Genomic DNA, 18,948 nt, shown 5'->3' with positions numbered 1-18,948 from the left:
CTAGAGAACCATCCCTGTCTTTAGCTTAGCTCTAGGAAAACACACTGATAGATATTTGCTTGTTATAAATTGCAGCAATATGTTCTTTTTTTTTTAGATTTAAGCCACTGATTGACAGAGTTAGAAGCTCACGTTTGTCTTATTTAATATATCTAAAACTAGTATCCTCAAGTAAATGTTAATTTTCATGTCAAAGTCAAATTAATACTTAAAGAAGCTAAAGAATTTAGTAGTAGTCTACACTCAGTGGTATTTGAGTTGAAATGTTATTTTAAGTAATGATGAGAGAATGAGAGATGAAACCAGGGTAGGCCCACATTTTGTCCCCTGCTCTTATGAAAATTATATTTTATTCAAGGTATGTTGTCGCTTTTCTCTAAAACTTACTCTTTTTCTTTTTTTTCTCACCAGAACGTGGCTGCATAGCAGCTGCCTCCACACACTGTCAGTCGACATGGCTACATAGGGAGACAGGGGTAGGATTTGATACCATAACCATTTCTTCAGTCTTTAAACAGCCCCTATGAAACAGCATGAAGAGTATAAAGGCATTACAAAAGTAACAAAACTCTCCATTGGATAGGAATTAATTTGCAACTGTATATTTGTGGTTTCTAAACTAGCAAGGTCCTGGTTGTGGGGCACAGTCCTAGGAAGTTTTGCATCTCCCCCAGCTATGATTCTACTGTACGGCTGGGGCAAATCACTGAAGGTGCATCCTCCGCAGGTGAGACAACCTGAAGCTGGTTGATAATAGGTTTTTATCAGGAGGTTGATGCTGCTTTGCAAACATACCTGTGTCTTCTGAGTTCTCGGCATGGACTTTGGTGGCTTTTCTTGGGTGTGCTGAGTGTAGCCTGGATGGTTGCAGCTGTGAGGATGAGATGGCAGAGTTGGGAAGAGCTCAGTGGTGTGAAGATAAATGAAGACCACCCAAATGAGAACAAGCTAAGGCGATTTATTCAGAGTCTGCTAGGGGAAGGGAGTCAGCCTTCATTGCTTGAGTTTGGAAGAGACTCAGAGGTAGGCAGAGGAGAGGAAAGGTTTATAGTGAGAAAAAGGGGCAGGCTCAGGTATGCCTCATTTGGAAACTATTGGTGTGGGGATGCTGTAGGCAGGCTAACCAAAAGCAGGGCCTCCTATGTGATGAGTTAGAGGTATATATTTGGCTTTCTTTGTATTTAGTAGAGATTTCGAAATCTCTACTAAATACATTTATCCAGTCCTAAATTGGAAATGGGCAAAAATTAGTGAAACTATAAATTATTAACCCAGTCCTGGCTGTTTGGGCCAATTGCTATAGGAGTTATTACTTGGCTTCCTGAACAGGTTCCTACAGATAGAAGTCCAGCTTGCTGGACTGGTGCCCAGAGATAGCAGGTTGGCTTCCTGGGCTGGTTGCTGTAGGTCCTACTCTTGTATATAGACTGGCCATTGTCCATTTGCATATTGAGTCTCTCATTGAGCAGGAGACAGAAATGCATCAGCTGCTGGGTTATGTGTCATGCAAAGGCAGGGAGATAAGACTCCACCTGGCAGCCTGAAACTGAACCTGAAAAATTTGTAGAACTAATTGACACTGGGCTTATGGTTAGAGAATAATATCATTGTCTAACTTTTTGGATGAAATCTTGCCTTCTATATAATATTTTTTGATATATGTTAACATAATTCCATATTTCCTTAAATTTGTTGATGATTTCCAATTTTAACTGGATGACAATTTTAATAATATAGATTGGAATAAAACATTTTGTTCAAGGAAATAGATTTCTTGAAGGGAATGCCATTCCTTAATCCTGAATTGGTCAATAGAATATTTGGACTAGGTCTCAATAAACTGTTTTCTGATAGGCATGAGATTCCATTGTTTCTAAAGCTCCCTCTCAAAGGTCCCCCCCTGCCCCTAGTGCATGGGAATTTTTGAGTATTTTAAACATATTTGCTACCTGTTCTGTTCTATTCCATTCTGCTCTACAGTGCATATTCTTGTGGGAAATATGATTTATTAGCAGGTATGCAAATGATTTTGGCAGGTCTTCCAAATAACAGAGAAGACTGAGTGGCAACTAAACCAAATGCTACTGAAAATCAGTCCTAACTAATTTTTTTCAAGTCTATTCTATATCACCAATACTTGTTTCAATAATGTACTGGCTCAGAATAGGAGATCTGGCACCATATTGCCTGGGTTCAAACACTGCTTCTATCACCTACCTATTAGCCATGTGTCCTTGGGTAACTTATTTAACTATCGTGTTCCTTTTTCCTCAATTGATCTCAGAGTTAACAGTATCAAATAGTACAGGGGGCCAGGCACATTGGCTCACTGCTGTCTTCCTAGCACTTCTGGAGGATTGCTTGAGGCTAGGAGTTTGAGACCAGCCTGAGCAAGAGGGAGACCTCATCTCCAAAAAACAGAAACAAAAACAAAATGAAAAAATTGGCTGTGCGTGGTGGTGCATGACTCTGGTCCCAGTTATGCGGGAGGCTGAGACAGAAAGATGGCTTGAACCCAAGAGTTTGAAGTTGCAGTGAGCTATGATTGTGTTATTGCACTCTAGCCTGGGTGACAGAGTGAGATCTGGTCTCAAAAAAAACAAAAAAACAAAACAAAAAAAAAACAGACCCCAAAAAACAACAGGATCTTTGTCAGGATCAAATGAGTTAATACATGTAAAGCACTGAAAACATAAGCACCCAATAATATGTACCTATTATCTTAGTACAGGTAGTGTTACACACAGATTAAGAAAATTGAATTACATTTATTAAAAACTGAACAGCTTTTACTTGTTTATGAGAATTATGCATTGAAGCCTTTTTAAAATAAAATTAATTACTTTATATCAAGCATTATTAAAATACTTCAATATAGCTTGCATCTTTATTTATAAGAGGCTAGTGAGATTTTTCATATGTACAAATTGCCAGAGTTGTAATTTATCATTATCTTTTTAATGACAATGGTAAGTTTTCCTCTCATGTGAAGAGTAAATGCTAACTTTTCTAAGAGAGATAGTGACCTGAAAGCCATACATTTGTGTGTCATTGTGTGTGTGTGTGTGTGTTTATGAAAATGACTCAACATTTTTTTTTCTAATTTGGATATTCTAATAGAATTCATTAAAACTCTTTAGAGGTAATTAGTGTATACAAATTTTTTAACTAATAAAAAAGACTGTAGTTTTGCTATTTCCAACTGATATCAAGGTTAATATGGAAATTCTAATATGACTGAGAAAAGTAAAATAAAATGTAATATAATTTTGGACAAGCAGAGAGTAATGGGAGTAATGTCCATTTCTTCTCTAACAGAAGGAAACAATTAATCCAACATGCCTTGCTACCATTTTTAATTGTACAAGCTTCCATGAAATGTTTGGTGACTGTGTTATTAAATTTGGAGTCTTCATGCTCTCCTGTGCCCCTTTAACCAAGAATGTTGCCTGAGGTATGGTGGTGAAGGGATTGGAATAATACAACAATCTAATCTAGTATTTAATTAAAAATATAATTATGTTTTGAGCTGAAATGCTATTTCAGATTTGAAAAGCACCTTACTTAAATGCCTGTATACCTATGTGCTATGAATGATATTTATTTTCATCTGAAAACTAACTGTAAATAAGAGCTAGTAATCATTGAAATGTGAGGGGGAGCTGGAGGGTTGTAGGTGAGAGATTACGGGAGGAGAAGACCAGTTTGCTGGGTTGCTTTACCAGAAGTCTAGAATAGTGTTTCTCAACCTTGGCACTATTAAATTTGAGACCAGACAATTTTTTGTTATAGAGGCCTACCCTGTGCATTATGAAATGTTTACTAGCAACCCTGGACTCAACCCACTAGATGCCAGTAGTAACCTCCTCCCAGTTGTGATGTCTTCAGATACTGCTAATGTTTCCGTGTGTGTGTGTGTGTGTGTGTGTGTGCATGCAAAATTATCTCTGGTTGAGAAACTTTGAGCTGGAATGTAGTCCTCAACTTTGAAAATCCAGAACCTGTGTTTTACTGAGGCAGTCAGCAAAAATTGATTTTCTGGACTTAAATTCAGAGGAGACTGATGGTTAATCCAGAATTCCATTTCATTAATGTCTAGAGAAAAAAAAAGTATCTCTTTTACTCCAGGCTCATTATTGCTGTTTGAGGTCCCTCTCCTCTGGTGTCAAGACTGTTGAAAATCAAATAAACAAATAGCATGAAAAACCTGGAACTGGAGTACACAACTCCTTGAGAGATGTTTTATTCATGCCATTATGGTGTCTAATGAAATTCCTACACCCCAAACCTGAAGAAATAATAATTATAGTTATGGTGTTCTTATATACCGGATTCAGGACCCCAACTTGCTTTGTAAATATCATGGTTCTACCACAGTGAGATGGGCAACTTAACCAAAGTCTGTGCCTCAATGAATCATCTATTAGATAATAATATCAGTACATCAACAAGGAGGGGTAAAGATTAGTTACTATGTGTGGAATGGTTATAAGTTCTCAACACAGAGTGCTCACTAAACATGTTAGTTATTATTAGTTTAACATAAGAATAATTAAAATATTTATTGCTAAATGAACATATAGTAAACTTCAGGGGAATTTATATGTTCATAGTAAAGAACTATGGAAAATAATGTCACATAACCACTAAGGCCAACAGCTAGAACTTTACAAAATGTCAGAAGCACTCCCCCTCTGCCTTTCTGTGATCCATTTCCCATGTTACATGACCCTCTCCCCACAAATGAAAAAAAAGTACTCCTTCTTTTACTTTAATTCCATTCTTTTAAAGCTAAAAGTAGAACACTATTGATTCTCAATTTATAGTTGGCAAAAACAAATGAACAATAAATATATGCTCTCTAGAGTGATTGCACTACAGAGGCATTTTACATTCAAAATATCGATCTGAATCTGCATAATTGATTGTGAATTGCAGTTAAACACCCTTTTCATCATGCATACACCTATATGCTGATAATGATTTGAAAATCACTGTAGTTCTAGTAAACATACACCCACACATGCTCCCTCCCCCATACATGTAATACACTCATTTGTGTGTGCAGACATACACACTGTAGTTTGCACAGCATACTAAGCATTTTGGTTGTTGCTTGTAATTGGGCATAATCAGAGTTTCCTTCCACACTCCATGGGCTGTACGTCTTTTCATGTCTACACACCTTAATTCTTGAATTACAACTAGATTGGCTGGTGTGAGTACTTAAGCCAGTCAATAGATATGCAAGAACTATTGTAAGAGTTAGCTAAAGAATTTAAGGTGTAACATAAGAAAAAGTGGACTTAAAATGAGACAACCTTAAAAATAAAATGCTACAGTAGGCAAATTCTTGGGAAAGGCATTCAAGAACAAATTATATTCAGGCAGAAGGAGCCTCATAAAATCTCAGGTGAATCTAGATAATTATTGGATTATTTTAAATTAAATTGCTTACTGTTAATTAAAACATTTGGGACAATAATCCTGCATAATATTTAATTATTAATATATGCTAAATACTAAATATGAGAGAAATATTTTTCTGATTACAGCAGAAATGGGAACAACTTAGTAATTGTATAAAATAAAAGAAAAATAAAGATTACACAGAATGAAGAATTAGCTGAATAAATTAAACATGTATGGATTTTATGGTAAACATGAGATTATTCTTATACTTTCTTTCCCTCTTTGTACTTTATTTTTTGATATTAAAACAATATATGTGATACACATAAAAAGGATAGATAGAAGATAAATTTATCTATCCTTATAATACATATTGATATATATGTATATGTATGTGTATATATATTTATATATGAAGCATGATAATTGGAAACCTTTGAGTGTACCATCTATTGAAGAATTGGAACATTGTCAATTTCATTACATCAAACTGTGTACTTTTTCTTATGCTAATTCTGCCTTCCTTCAGTGGTAACCACGATCCTGAATTTTATGATTTCCACTTCTTTTTTTAAAATAGTTTTTAAAATTTACATATGTCCCTAAACAACATACAATATTACTTAGCTTTGCTTCTTAAGATTCTGAAAACTATAAACATACCATATACTCTTTTATAACTTGATTTTTTTTCTTAACATTTTGCTTCTAAGAGCCAACCATTTTGCTTTGTGCTGCTGTGGTTCCTTTGTACTTTTGTATATTATCCTATTGTGAAAAGTACTATAACTTATTTATCTGTTCTTTGGCCATTGGATGTATGGGTTGTTAACAATTTTTTGCCATTTTGAGCAATGTTGCTGGAAATTGTACAAGTCTCCTGGTGCACAAATGCCAGTTAGTCTAGTTCAGTACTTTTTTCTTTTCATGGGACACAAAGAATACAAGTATTTGTATATTACCCTTGGGTAAGAAGACAAATCTCCTTGAAACCATTGGTTTATCATAGGGAATCTTTGCCTAGGAGGACCTACGTATCAGCAAAACTGGTGGAACATGGGGTATGAGAAAGTTCAAATATACAGCTAATGACAAACTTTTTTTAAAAGTAGTTGCACGAGTTTATATGCCAACAGCAGAGTGTTGGTGCTTCTCTTGGCCCACATTCTCTGGGTGATCTCATGTTGTCAAACTTCTTACATCTTGCTAATCTACTCTGTATAAATTACTACCCTATTGCAGTCCTGTTTCACATTTCTTTTTACTGATAAGTTTGAGCATCGATTTATATAGGCTCTGTGCTGTGAAGTCTCTGATTGTACCATGTGTCATTTTTTTCTAGTGTGTTTTCTGATTTAAAGGTGGTTTTCATTTTTCTTTATTTTTGTTTTGTTTTCCTTTACTTGGAATACTAATTGTATACTTGTTTATATGTTTTGGGAGTACTTCCCACATTTTGTGATTTTTACCTTTACTTACTTTGTGGTGTCTTTGGAAACCCTAAGTTCTTAATTTTGATATAGTTAAGGTTATAAATCTTTTCTTTTATGATGAGGCATAATAAACTTTTTCTACCTTAAGATATTATATTATTTTATAACTTCTATCATGTTTTCTTTTCCTATTTCCATAGTCTCGTCTCTTTAAGTTCTTTCTCTTTTTTTATTAAATTTACTAGATTTGCAATTAGAATACTTCATATAAATAGTGGGCGTATTTTCAGAGATCCTAGATCCTAGTTTCTGATATTGTTTTGTTTGTTTGTTTAATTGTTTTGTCTATTGGTTTCTGTCCACACTAACCCTAATGTGGCATTTTTCCTCCTGGCAGATGATTGTGACGATCCTCTCGTGTCTGCTTTGCCTCAGTCATCATTCAGCAGCTCTTCCGAGCTCTCTAGCAGTCATGGTCCCGGGTTTGCAAGGCTAAATCGAAGAGATGGTAAGTCTGCTTTGTTTTTTTTCCTTAATGGTTCATGACAAATCTCACTAATTTTCCATTCTCTTTTAATAAAATCATATAAGTGATACATTGTAAAAGGAAGTAAATTTCTAAATAAGCAAATGGTTAAAATTCATGAGATGTACATGACATCTAGCTTATGTTCTGGAATGGCAAAGGGATACATACATTCTATTTGAAAATCTTATGTCATCATTTCAAAGTCCAAAGAATTGAGTTCCTTCAGTCTGGCAGGCTTTTTACATAAGACAAATTTTCTATAATAATATGCAATTGTTATAGATGCAGTAGTGATGAAAACTTAATTGGCCTTCTATTTCAAGTTAAACAAAGCAGTTTGCAGGAAATAATTTTAAAAGATGCTAGTTATTCAAAAATAATAATCCCTCAGTTTATTTAATTCTCAATGTGGTGGACATGATTTTCTTTCCCATTGAGGAATAGGAACATAATAAGGCATTCATGCTCTTTTAGGAATACTCAGTTCATATTGTTTGCTCTTAGGTGGTTGTGTTTGATCCCTTGAATATGTTTAAAGGACAGTGAAGATAATTAAATAGCAACTTGCGATAGAAATAAGAGAATTTCAAAACACTGTGTACTTAGAGTATCATTGTGATCACTTTTTACAATGTGTTAAGGTGAAAATTATCTACACATAGCTTGGGAGGAAAGAAGCTTGGCAATACAAACACAGAAAACATTTTTAACAACCGTAAAAAATAGACACTGACATATATTATTAAAACCATGCTTCACCCACTTATTATCCCCTTCTTTCATGCCACGTCAGTCAGCTACTTTTAGCTCCTTGATGCTATCTTTCAATTTTACTCCTTGATGCTATCTGTTGTTTTAATGTTTGAGCACAATGAACATTGGACATGACCAATAGTGTGTGTATCTGTATCTTGCTATCTGTTACACATTGTGTGTGTGTATGTATATGTCATACGTAGTTCTGATTACAATGTAGATATTTGTATAACACCTTCACATAATTTTGTTTATTTTAAAATTTCAACTCATATTATTTGAGATGCCCACTTATGTGTGCGAAGATATTAATGGAGAGTAAGAACTGAGATGCTTGCATCAAATGGGAAATTGGGGGGGCACTTGAATATATTTGTATAGATAATGCTTGTTTGTTCCTTTTAAGTGCCTTGTTGTGAGAACTGTTGGTCACACAGGACCATCTCTCCCTGTTTGCAATTCTGAATCTCTGATCGATCAGACAAGTGGGCTCTCCTAGTCTCTCTGAGGGCCATTTCAGATCCTGCACCCATGGCCCTACCAGCAGGAATCCTGTCATCATGCACTGATCTTAGAATAAATTTGCCATCCTGTATTTCTTTTTAAAGTAAAGCAGAGTTTAACATGTACCATTGCTTCATTTGAGTAATAAAAGATTTCACAGAATGTAGTCCACTGAAAGAGACACAATATTAATTTACCTATTTATTTTGTTTGTTCAGGTTCAATAAATCACAAAAAATATGTCATTAAGTGGATCAAATCATATTTTTCATTAATTTATATATTCATCAAGAGTCTCCATCACTGGGACTCATTTTCATTCTTAATTCATTTCTATGGCTCTTGGTAAAACACAATATCAAACTTCATGAATCTCATTTGCATGTTAATAAACTGAGAAACAAAACAGGACCATTTTAATTATCTTTTGCTGGTTGTCAACCTACTTGATTACATTTTTCTTTTTTATTTAGTTTTTTCTTTTTTTCCCCTATTGATTACATGAAGTTTTCACAAAGGAACATCCAATTCTGATGGATTTATTAAAGGCTGTAGTTTGTTTCTAGTACTGAAACATTCTTTATAGTGATTTGATCAGGTTTGGGAAGGGCATTGAGTTAAGTTAGCAGGTCAGATATAAATAAACGAAACCAGCAAATAAATACATAGTATCCTAGATACAAGATATAGTGACTTCTTAACTTGAAGTCAAAGAATGGACAGAAAGAAAATGAGGAAACTACCCATTTATTTTCCATCAGTGGGATGAGAAGTGCCGTGGGTAATACCATGAAAATGACCTGGGCACCAGAAATGAGGGAAGAGAATCAGGAAAAGGCTCCCATTAAACAATGATTCTGTTTGTACCAGTAGAGAGGAAGACAAATTTACTTTTTTTTGAGGTATACTAATTTAATTTTGCTACATGAGTGCTGCTGTGGGTTGACTTGTGTCCTCCAAAAGGATATGTTTAAGTTCTAACCCAGATAGCTGTGAATGTGACCTTATTTGAAGAGTCTTTTCAGATGTCAAAGAGTTGAGATGAGGTTACACTAGATTAGCGTGGGCCCTACATCCAATGACTGATGTCCTTATAAGGAGAGTGAGATTTGGGGATACCCAAAAACACAGAAGAGACAGAGAGAAGACCATATGGAGACAGAAGCAGGAACTGGAGTGATGCAACTACAGAACCAAGGCATATCAAGGGGTCCCAGCAACCACCAGAAACCGGGAAGTGAGGCATAGAGGATTCTTTTCTAAAGCCCACAGAGGGAGCATGGCCCTGTCGGCTGATACCTTACTTTTAGCACTTCCTAGCCTCAGTTCTGGCCAGAACCCTGAGAGAAGAGAGAATGAATCTCTGTTCTTTTAAAGCTGCCCAGTTTCTGATACTTTGTTATGGCGACCCTAGGAAATTGATACAAGTGTCATTGAGTAAATGACTTCTTTTGAATTAAATGATGCACCAGAGGACTGTTTAAATCATTTTCGAGAACAAATGATTTACTTCCTTTGCACTGGGAAGGTCCATTTTAATTTGAACCTGAAAGATTTCAAGTATAATATAATCCAAACTTAGCTGTAAACAACACAAGCAAAAACCAATCACTGCTAATACTGGTGAAATAATGGAATCAAATATCTCTCTTCTTTTAAGTAATATTTACATTGTTGGAGTTTCAGTACAGTTTTAATTTTAATGCACAACTTATAGTTAAGTATATGTTGATACTTGCTATTTTTAATGTAGAGTTCAAATAGGTAGCAGTGTGCCATTTGATAGTCTAAATGTACTCTTAGGACAGAACATAAAGAAGCTACATCTTGTAGAACTGTTCCTGAGGTTGCAATTTAATCCAAATGAATGTCTTTATTTTCATGTACTTGGGAAACCTTGGAAATGAAATACTTGTGTGTACAGGTAAAATAATACAATAGTAAATAAAATTATTTCCACAAGAAAAATAAAATATTTATATGTGCAAGTGTAAACATGTACATGTACATTTATTTAATTACATAGAAGATTGCTTCCAGAGCTGACAACTACTGTGTTTTCTCTCACCTATTCCGGAAGATCAGAATATTTCTTGTTGCTAAAAAGTAGAATATTTGTCTATATTTTCCTGTGGTCTTATTTTTTTTTTTTTAACTGCAACTGAACACTTGTACTCTAAATGCTTGTTAAGCAGTGTTTTCCCCATAGCTATAAAATTTGCTGTTAAAATCAAGCATCCATCTGTAGAGAAATTAGCTTACTTGGTTAATTGACAGAGATAACTCCCATTCTTAGATAGATCTCTAATAAGAATAATTATGGCTGGGCATGGTGGCTCATGTCTGTAATCCCAGCACTTTGGGAGGCCAAGGTGAGAGGATCAGTCGAGACCAGGAGTTTGAGACCAGCCTGGGCAACATAGCAAGACCTCATTTCTATGAAAAATTAAAAAAACAAAAAATTAGCCAGGCATGGTGGTGTGAGTCTGTAGCCCCAGCTATTCTGGCGACTGAGGTAGGAGGATCACGTGAGCCCAAGAATTCGAGGCTGCAGTAAGCAATTATTGTGCCACTGCACTACTCCAGTCTTGATCACAGAGTGAGAACCCATCTCTTAAAAAAAAAAAAATAATAAATAACAGTCTATATAGAATTGTTTGGCAATTCTTACAGCCGTAAATTATTATGCTTCTTTGCATTCAACTATTATGTTAAAATAAAATCCCCAAGATACATTTCCAAGGTATGCATGCTGCATGTCAGTGCTTAAGAGGACAGATCCCCAGAGATGAGAAATAATAGGTGCTTCTTTTGAGATGAATGTTTCTTAGTGTTAAACATATCATATAAAATGCTTTATAATAGTTACATTTTTAAAATGATATTAGTAATATATTTAATAACCAGTACTTTCTGTATGAGGAAAAGAATAAGAGGTGATTTCCATATGGGATTGAAAAATCTCATGGCTTGAGAAAGGGGAACCTCCCTGGCATAGTTGGTGGCAGTCGGAAATGTGTGTGAGATGTCCTGTGACCAGGCAGGGGTCAATGAGCTTCCCTGACTGAGTTTGCTGCATTCGGGATGTACCCTACTTGTAAAGTTTGTTGGAGAACAAAAGATGCCAGCAATTTATTTCCTTCTATGCCAACTGCTTTCCCATCCCATGGGGAACTTGATGTGCTGAGTGAGTACTTGCTCCTTGAATTGCCAGGGTCCCCCACCTTCCTGCTGATCCAGGCTGTGGCACATGACTTCTTATTTTCTGTCTGGTGCCCTAATTTATCTCCTGGATTGGGCCCTACCTTAAATCCACAGATGCACAGCTCTTAACGTTGAGATGGAAGCACTGAAACCTGACTCAAACCCTGGATAATCACCCCTATGCCACAGAACACAAGCTTCCCGGACACACTTGAACGTCAGCTCCTCCAGCCTGCTTCAAGCTTGAGTCCTTTGGACTCTCTCCTGTGGATCATAAAATTTTAGGTGAAGAGCAGTTGCTTTGGTGTTAGACATGTCTGGGATCAATTCACTGTTCTTAGGTTTTAATCACTACTATCTCTTACTCCATAAAGGATGGATGAGATATTTTACCTCTATGCTTTAATTTCCTATTGGAAGAATAGGAATAATAGTGACATTGCAGTGGCCTTTTGAAGATGATTACAGCACCGCAGAGGGTGTGGCCTCATGAATTACAAGAACACAGTCCCACTCGAATGTTAACCAGTTTCAAAGTGTGTCCTGCCAACAAACCCCATTTTAGCAAACCTCACAGAACCAAATATGTACACATATTTATACAATCAGGAAATTCAGGCTTCCACATAACTATGCTAGGAAGAGTCAATTTATTCCTGGTTAATTATAAAGCAAAACAGAGTCAAAGATTTATAGTTATATTTTATATGTTCATTATTAGATTGAAGTAAAGATAAAACATTCTCATATGTCCTTAGTTGAAGTTTGTGAACTAAGGCGATAAGACGGTTTTATTTAAAGTATTTTTACTTTTTTTGTTTTTAGCAACTGAAAATTGGTTTATGAAGTTAAGAAAAACAAATCCCTACTAAGAGATTAACATTTTGATTAAGGCTTAGAAAATGAAGTTCCAGATCAATTTTGTGATCAGTGTTGTGTTCACTTGTGCTAATAGGTTATGTTTTGTATATTGGCCTTGAGAAGGTGAAATAACAATGAATGAAGATTTATATCTTTTATTTCTCAGTATGCCTATATCTTCTATTCATTAAAGCAGAGGAGAGTTTGCTACCACTTCTGAGATTAACATAGAATCACTTCTATTCTTGTATTGTTGCACTTGATTTAATACCAGCAGTGATTGCCCACCTGACTGGTTGGTTCCCTGTTGACTTTAGATATTGCTCTTTCTCCTTGGCTCCTTCTTTAAGGACATGCTACATCTTCATCTGATATCTTGCCAGTGACTTGGTGCTCTCTCTGTCTTACCCTTTATTGTCCTTGACTGCCCTATAGCACACATTCTTCAGCTCTAAATCAATCTGAGAATGTCATCCCTGGGAATGTGCCAAGTAGCCAACTCTAAGTAATGTATAGTGATTAAAAAATGCTGGTTTGGAAATCAGGAAAACTAGAGTATAATACTAAATTATGGGTGGCCTTGGGGAAATGACATTATTTGTCTTTTTTCGTTCTTTCCTATGGGAGTATGGGGTTGGATTTGAGGATCTCTAAATCCTGTGACAATGTGCTGTTTTTATGTGTAATATTCTTTAGGCAATGTGTCTTTTTTTTCTAACTCACTCTAATCATGGAAATCTTGAAAGCATGTGAGTAAGAGAAATTGGTAGCCCTTCAATAAAAAGGGAAGGGGAGTACTTCAAGGCAGATTATCCTTCTAAGTCCCTTTATTTATTTATTTTTTTTATTTGAATGATTTTATTTTATTTATTTTTTTTATTTCAGCATATTATGGGGGTACAAAAGTTTAGGTTATGTATATTGCCCTTCCCCCTGCCCAAATCCCTTTAAATGAGAAGACACACAATGCTCCTGGGTCAACCTCTCTAATCCTTAGAAAATGCAAATCAAAACCACAATGAGATATCACCTAACTCCAGTGAGAATGGCCTTTATCAAAAAGTCCCAAAACAACAAATGCTGGTGTGGATGTGGAGAGATGGGAACACTCTTACACTGATGGTGGGACTGCAAAGTAGTACAACCCCTGTAGAACGTAATTTGGAGATAGTTCAAAGAGCTAAAAATAGAAATACCATTTGATCCAGCAGTCCCACTACTAGGCATCTACCCAAAGGAAAAAAAAGACATTCTATAATAAAGACATCTACACTTGAATGTTTATGGCAGCACAATTCACAATTGCAAAGATGTGGAAACAATCCAAGTGCCCATCAATACATGAGTGGATTAATAAAATGTGGTATATGTATACCATGAAATACCACTCAACTATAAAAAACAATGAACTAGCACCTCTTATATTATCCTGGATAGAGCTTGAGCCTCTCTTTCAAAGAATGGAAGAACAAGCACCACGTGTACTTGCCATCAAAAATTGGTACTAACTGATCAACATTAAGGTGCTCACATGGAAGTAATATTCACTGGGTGCCGGTCAGGTGGGAGGAGGGTGGTCGGGGTAAACTCACAACTAAGGAATGCGGACCGGAGCGCACTGTGTGGGGGAAGGGCAACCTTGTAGCCCTGGCTTGGGCGAGGGAAAGGCATTATGTGTAACCAAAATGTTTGTACCCCCATAAAATTCTGAAATAAAAAAAATGCTTAGGAAATGTCTTTAACTTTCATAAGATACAGGAATTCAAGTTATAAATATGATCCTACTGAAATGGATACAATGGATCAAATTTGATCAATTAAGATACAGGCATAAAACTAAAAATTATCACCAATACATAACTTACATTTCTTTTAGTGTAGATCTAATATTGTTCACAGGGCTGAGTACAGGTGCAGTCAATATCTAATATTGTTCACAGGGCTGAGTACAGGTGCAATCAATAAACAGTGTGTTAGATAATCAAGAGGTCTGTTAGCTTGGGTTCTCCTAGAAGCACACCTGGAGGCAATGATTGAGGTGCAAATGACTTATAGGGCACAGCTACCAGGAGAAAACAGGGTCCATGCCCTGCGGAGGAAGCAGGGGAAAGCGTGAAATAATTTCAGAAATCCCAGGCACAGCCTTATCTCCCAGGAAGCTCCGGATGATATATTTTACCGAAGACTTCGTCTTACTTCAAGGTAAAGGTACTGAGTTGAGCACATTGTCTGTTTATATGAATGATTAATTTAGAAAAGTTAGTGTCTTAGTGCAGGCGTCTAAGACAAAATACCAAAGACTGGGTGGCTTAAACAACAGATATTTATTTCCATAGTTCTGGAGGCTGGGAAGGGCAAGATCAAGGTGGTGGCAGATTTTAGTGTCTTCTGAGGGCTCCCTTGCTACCTTTCTGATAGCCATCACAGGGCCTCTTCTGGGTGTGTGCCTACGAAGAAAGATAAATCACTCTGCCTTGCTCTTCTTATAAGAGTGCTAATCACATTGTGAGCGTCCCACCCTTATAATCCAAACCTAATCACCCCCAAAGGCCTCATCTCCAAATCAAATTGGGGGTTAGGGCTTCGACATATGAATTTTGTGGGGACAAAAACATTCAGCCCGTATTAATTGGCTGCATTTCTAGAAACCAGTAAGCCAGCTAGGAAGTGTTAATTGCTTGCGGTATCTGAGAGAAATCAAGGCAGCCAGCCTTCAGGGGCAAAGATCCTGGAGGGAAAGTAACTACCATTAGGTGAGCCTGATATTTTCTGAACCACCTAACAAAGCTTCAAAATAGACAAAGAAAAATGGACAGAAATGACAATAGAAACAGGCAATACAAATAGAAATGCAAAATATAGTGGGTTTAATTTTAATGTGTCTCTCTCTGTAGGTTACTGAACAAGTAGGCAAAAATCAGTGAAAGTTGAGATAGATGATTTGAACAGCAAAATTAACAACTTCGGCAGAATAGGCAAATATGTAATTTGTATAATGTATAGTATATCTCCAACAACTGTGGAGTACACATTCTTATCAAGTGTACCTAGAATATTTACCTAAATTTAGACTGGGCTATAAAAAGTGTTTCAACAAATCTCAAAGGATTGAAATCATACAGAGCAAGTGCCCTGGCTGCAGTGCAACTAAGCTAGAAATCATTAATTAAAAAATACTTAAAAAGCCAGAAAGGTGTAGAATTTAATTAATACACTCCTCAAAAAGAAATCTCCATGGAAATTAGAAAACATATTAACTCAATGATAACAAAATACTATAAATCAAAATTGTGAGATGCAGATTAGACCATAATTGATGGCTTTAATTGCAAATATTACAAAAGAAAGAAGGCTAAAAATGAGTGATGCATCTGAGTATTCATCTCAAGAAATTAGAAAAGAACAGATTAAACCAGAAGTAGGTAAAAGAAAGAAGAAAACCCAAAGTGCATTAAGTAATGAAATAGGAAACAAACATGTAATATAGACAATAAGACAAAAGTATGAGAGTTCATCATTTTAACAAACTTCCTGCTAATAATGATATTGAGAATCAAATTGAAAAAAATTAAACACACCTCCCTATAAAATTGTACTCAAGAAATAAAAAAGAAAATTAAAATATTCCTCTGCCTATAAAAGATAAATCTATAATTAAAATGTTTCAACAAAGAAGACTCCAGGCTAACATACCTTCAAATGTGAATTCTTCCAAACACCTTTAAGGAAGATGTGACTCTAATCTTACACATTCTGTCCCAGAAAAAAGAAAAAATGTCAAAATACTCCGTAACTCCTTCTAGGAGGCCAGCATAACCTTGATACCAAACCCTATCAAGGACAAACAAGAAAGGAAAATTAAAAGCCACTCTCTTTCATGAATATAAATGCAAAATGCTCTAAACAAAATATTTGCATACATGTGTGAAGGGCCTCAGACTCAGCCTCAGAATGAGAATGCTTCCCCTTGGCTGGGTTTGCATGTGTTCTGAAAGCATTGGTGGGTTGCATAACCAAAGAAACAGAGCAGTGAGAGCCAGGGCTTATAGCTTTCTTGTCTGATGCCATTGCATATATTACTTGAGCATCTTCCCCAGCAGGGCAGGAGAGGATTGTGTTCAAGAATGGGGATAGCTACTGGTAGAAAACCATTTACTGGGGAGTCTTATTCACTCATATTAGAGACTATTAAAATTAAAGATGTGCTATCTGTGTATTGGATACCTACATTTTCTCCGCCCCACGTCTTTCTCCAGCCAATGGTGTAATGACTAAGTCCAGCTTCGCACAGGTGTAACAGGGTCCCACCTTGGGCTGTACCACCTACCTGTAGTCTCCTACCCTATGTCTTCCCTGATGCTGAGGGATAATCTGCCCACTGGAGTCCACTGGACATGATTGCGGTGGTGAGGGATGGAGAGTATTGCCTTCCTGTGATGCTAATCATGCCAGTAGAAGATGAGAACTGATGGATAAAAGCTTCCCCCTTTTGTCCTCTGGATAGAAACTGAGATGCACCTCATAAGGTTGCTCAGAAATGTATGTGGGGTTGGATCTCAGTAGCCTGTGGTTTCACCCAGGTCAAATCACAACTTTGTGTTGGCCTTCCTTCCTTCCCATTTCACACCCTCCTGCACTCCATGCCTGTCCTGTGGGATCACTTCTTTTATGAAAGCGCTTAAACTTTTGCCTCAAAGTCATGCTTCTCATCACCCAATAAAGTCGAACAAAATGCTTACTGATTCTGTTCAGAGGAATTCCAAATAATTTATGTCGATATCCCCCCTTCAAGGAAGTAGAGAATAACTCTCTACCTCTGAAGTGTGAGATGTATACAACAATTTCCTTCCAAATGTTAGCTTATGAGAAGAACTGTATACAGTGGAGAAATCCGACAAACATGACCTCATCCAGGTGATCAAAGTTAATATCATCATTGATGAAGTATATGGATAGTATATATCCCTTGATTTGATATGATGAAAATGGCATTTTCCTCTGTGGTCTTGCTCTCAAAAACCTCTGTGAAAAATATCATTTATACCTAAGGTGAGGAACATTCTACATAATACCCGAGCAGCCATCCCCCAAACTGTCAAGGTTATCAAAAAACAAGGAAATTCTGAAAACTGTCATAACCAAGAGCCTAATGTAACCATGATAACTAAATGTAACATCATGAAGTATAACATGATGTAACCTTTATGGGATCCTGGAACAGAAAAAGGACATTTGGTAAAAACTAAGGAAGTCCAAATAAAATATGGACTGTAGTTAATAATAATGTACCAAGATTGATTCATTGGTTGTAACAAATCTATCATACTCATGTAAGGAAACTAGGTATAGGGCATACAAGGATTCTCTACAATATTGCAATTTTTCTGTAACTCTAAATTATTTTAAAATAGAAAGTTTATCAAAAATATGTATAAATACTTTGGCTTTATCAATATAGAATGCAAAGTGGACTCAGGGCAATATAAAAAGAATGTGTGTGTGTGTGTGTGTGTGTGTGTGTAATGTGGTAAAAACACATATGGGGAAGAGGAGAGGGTATAAAAAATGCAATGCAAAATTAATATGGACTGAATGTCATTTTATAGTTTGTGCCATAGGTGTTTGGGCATCCATAATTATACAAAATGTCAGGCCGTCTGTGAAGTAAACATCAAAGAGTTTGCTTTCCTCTCTGGTTCTCTCAATTAGCTAGTTTCTGAGTATGATGCCATTGGAAGAATTGTTTGCTCTGGCAATAGTAGTACTTTATATTTGTTTACAACTTTACTTTTTATAGTTTTGTAATGTAAAATCTGTTCCCAGGCATTATCTCACTTGATTTTAACTGCAACCCTTTTGAAGATTGCTCTGCAGATGTAATCCCATGAGAAAAGGCATAGAAAAAAAATGACATGATTTTATAAGGATTTCTCTTTGTTTCTCCTCAAATAGCACTTCATAACCAAGCTTTTCTCCAGCAGTGGGAATTCAATTATTAGCCTTAAATGTCTATTAATTTAAGTGGAATGCTAACCTAAAACCACGTTTAAGTGACTTAAGGATTATTTATTGTTTTTCTGCTGCCTTTTCTTTGATCTTTTTTTTTAAATTGACATATAATTGGTATTAAAAATATAAACTAAAATAGACACATATAAAATTGATTATATAATTGGGCATATAAAATATAACTGTCTAAAACTGGCTGTAAAAAATCTGATTGTATTAAAATGCAAAATTTTAATACAG

The 18,948-nt window shown here is 35.9% G+C and overlaps 1 protein-coding gene across 6 annotated transcripts in view; it reads left to right on the top strand.

Annotated features, from left to right (window-relative positions):
• The window catches only part of CNTNAP4 (contactin associated protein family member 4), a 236,190-nt gene that overhangs the window by 25,006 nt on the left and 192,236 nt on the right, over positions 1-18,948 (top strand). For all 6 annotated transcript variants that reach the window (XM_045534031.1, XM_045534032.1, XM_045534034.1 and 3 more), the window contains exon 2: positions 7,243-7,353. In XM_045534031.1, coding sequence (XP_045389987.1) covers positions 7,243-7,353 — 111 coding nt within the window. The remainder of the gene's footprint in view (positions 1-7,242; positions 7,354-18,948) is intronic.

The sequence above is a fragment of the Lemur catta genome, chromosome 20 (assembly GCF_020740605.2).
Source record: "Lemur catta isolate mLemCat1 chromosome 20, mLemCat1.pri, whole genome shotgun sequence".
Lineage (NCBI taxonomy): Eukaryota > Metazoa > Chordata > Mammalia > Primates > Lemuridae > Lemur > Lemur catta.
This window is presented reverse-complemented; position numbering and strand designations above follow the sequence as displayed.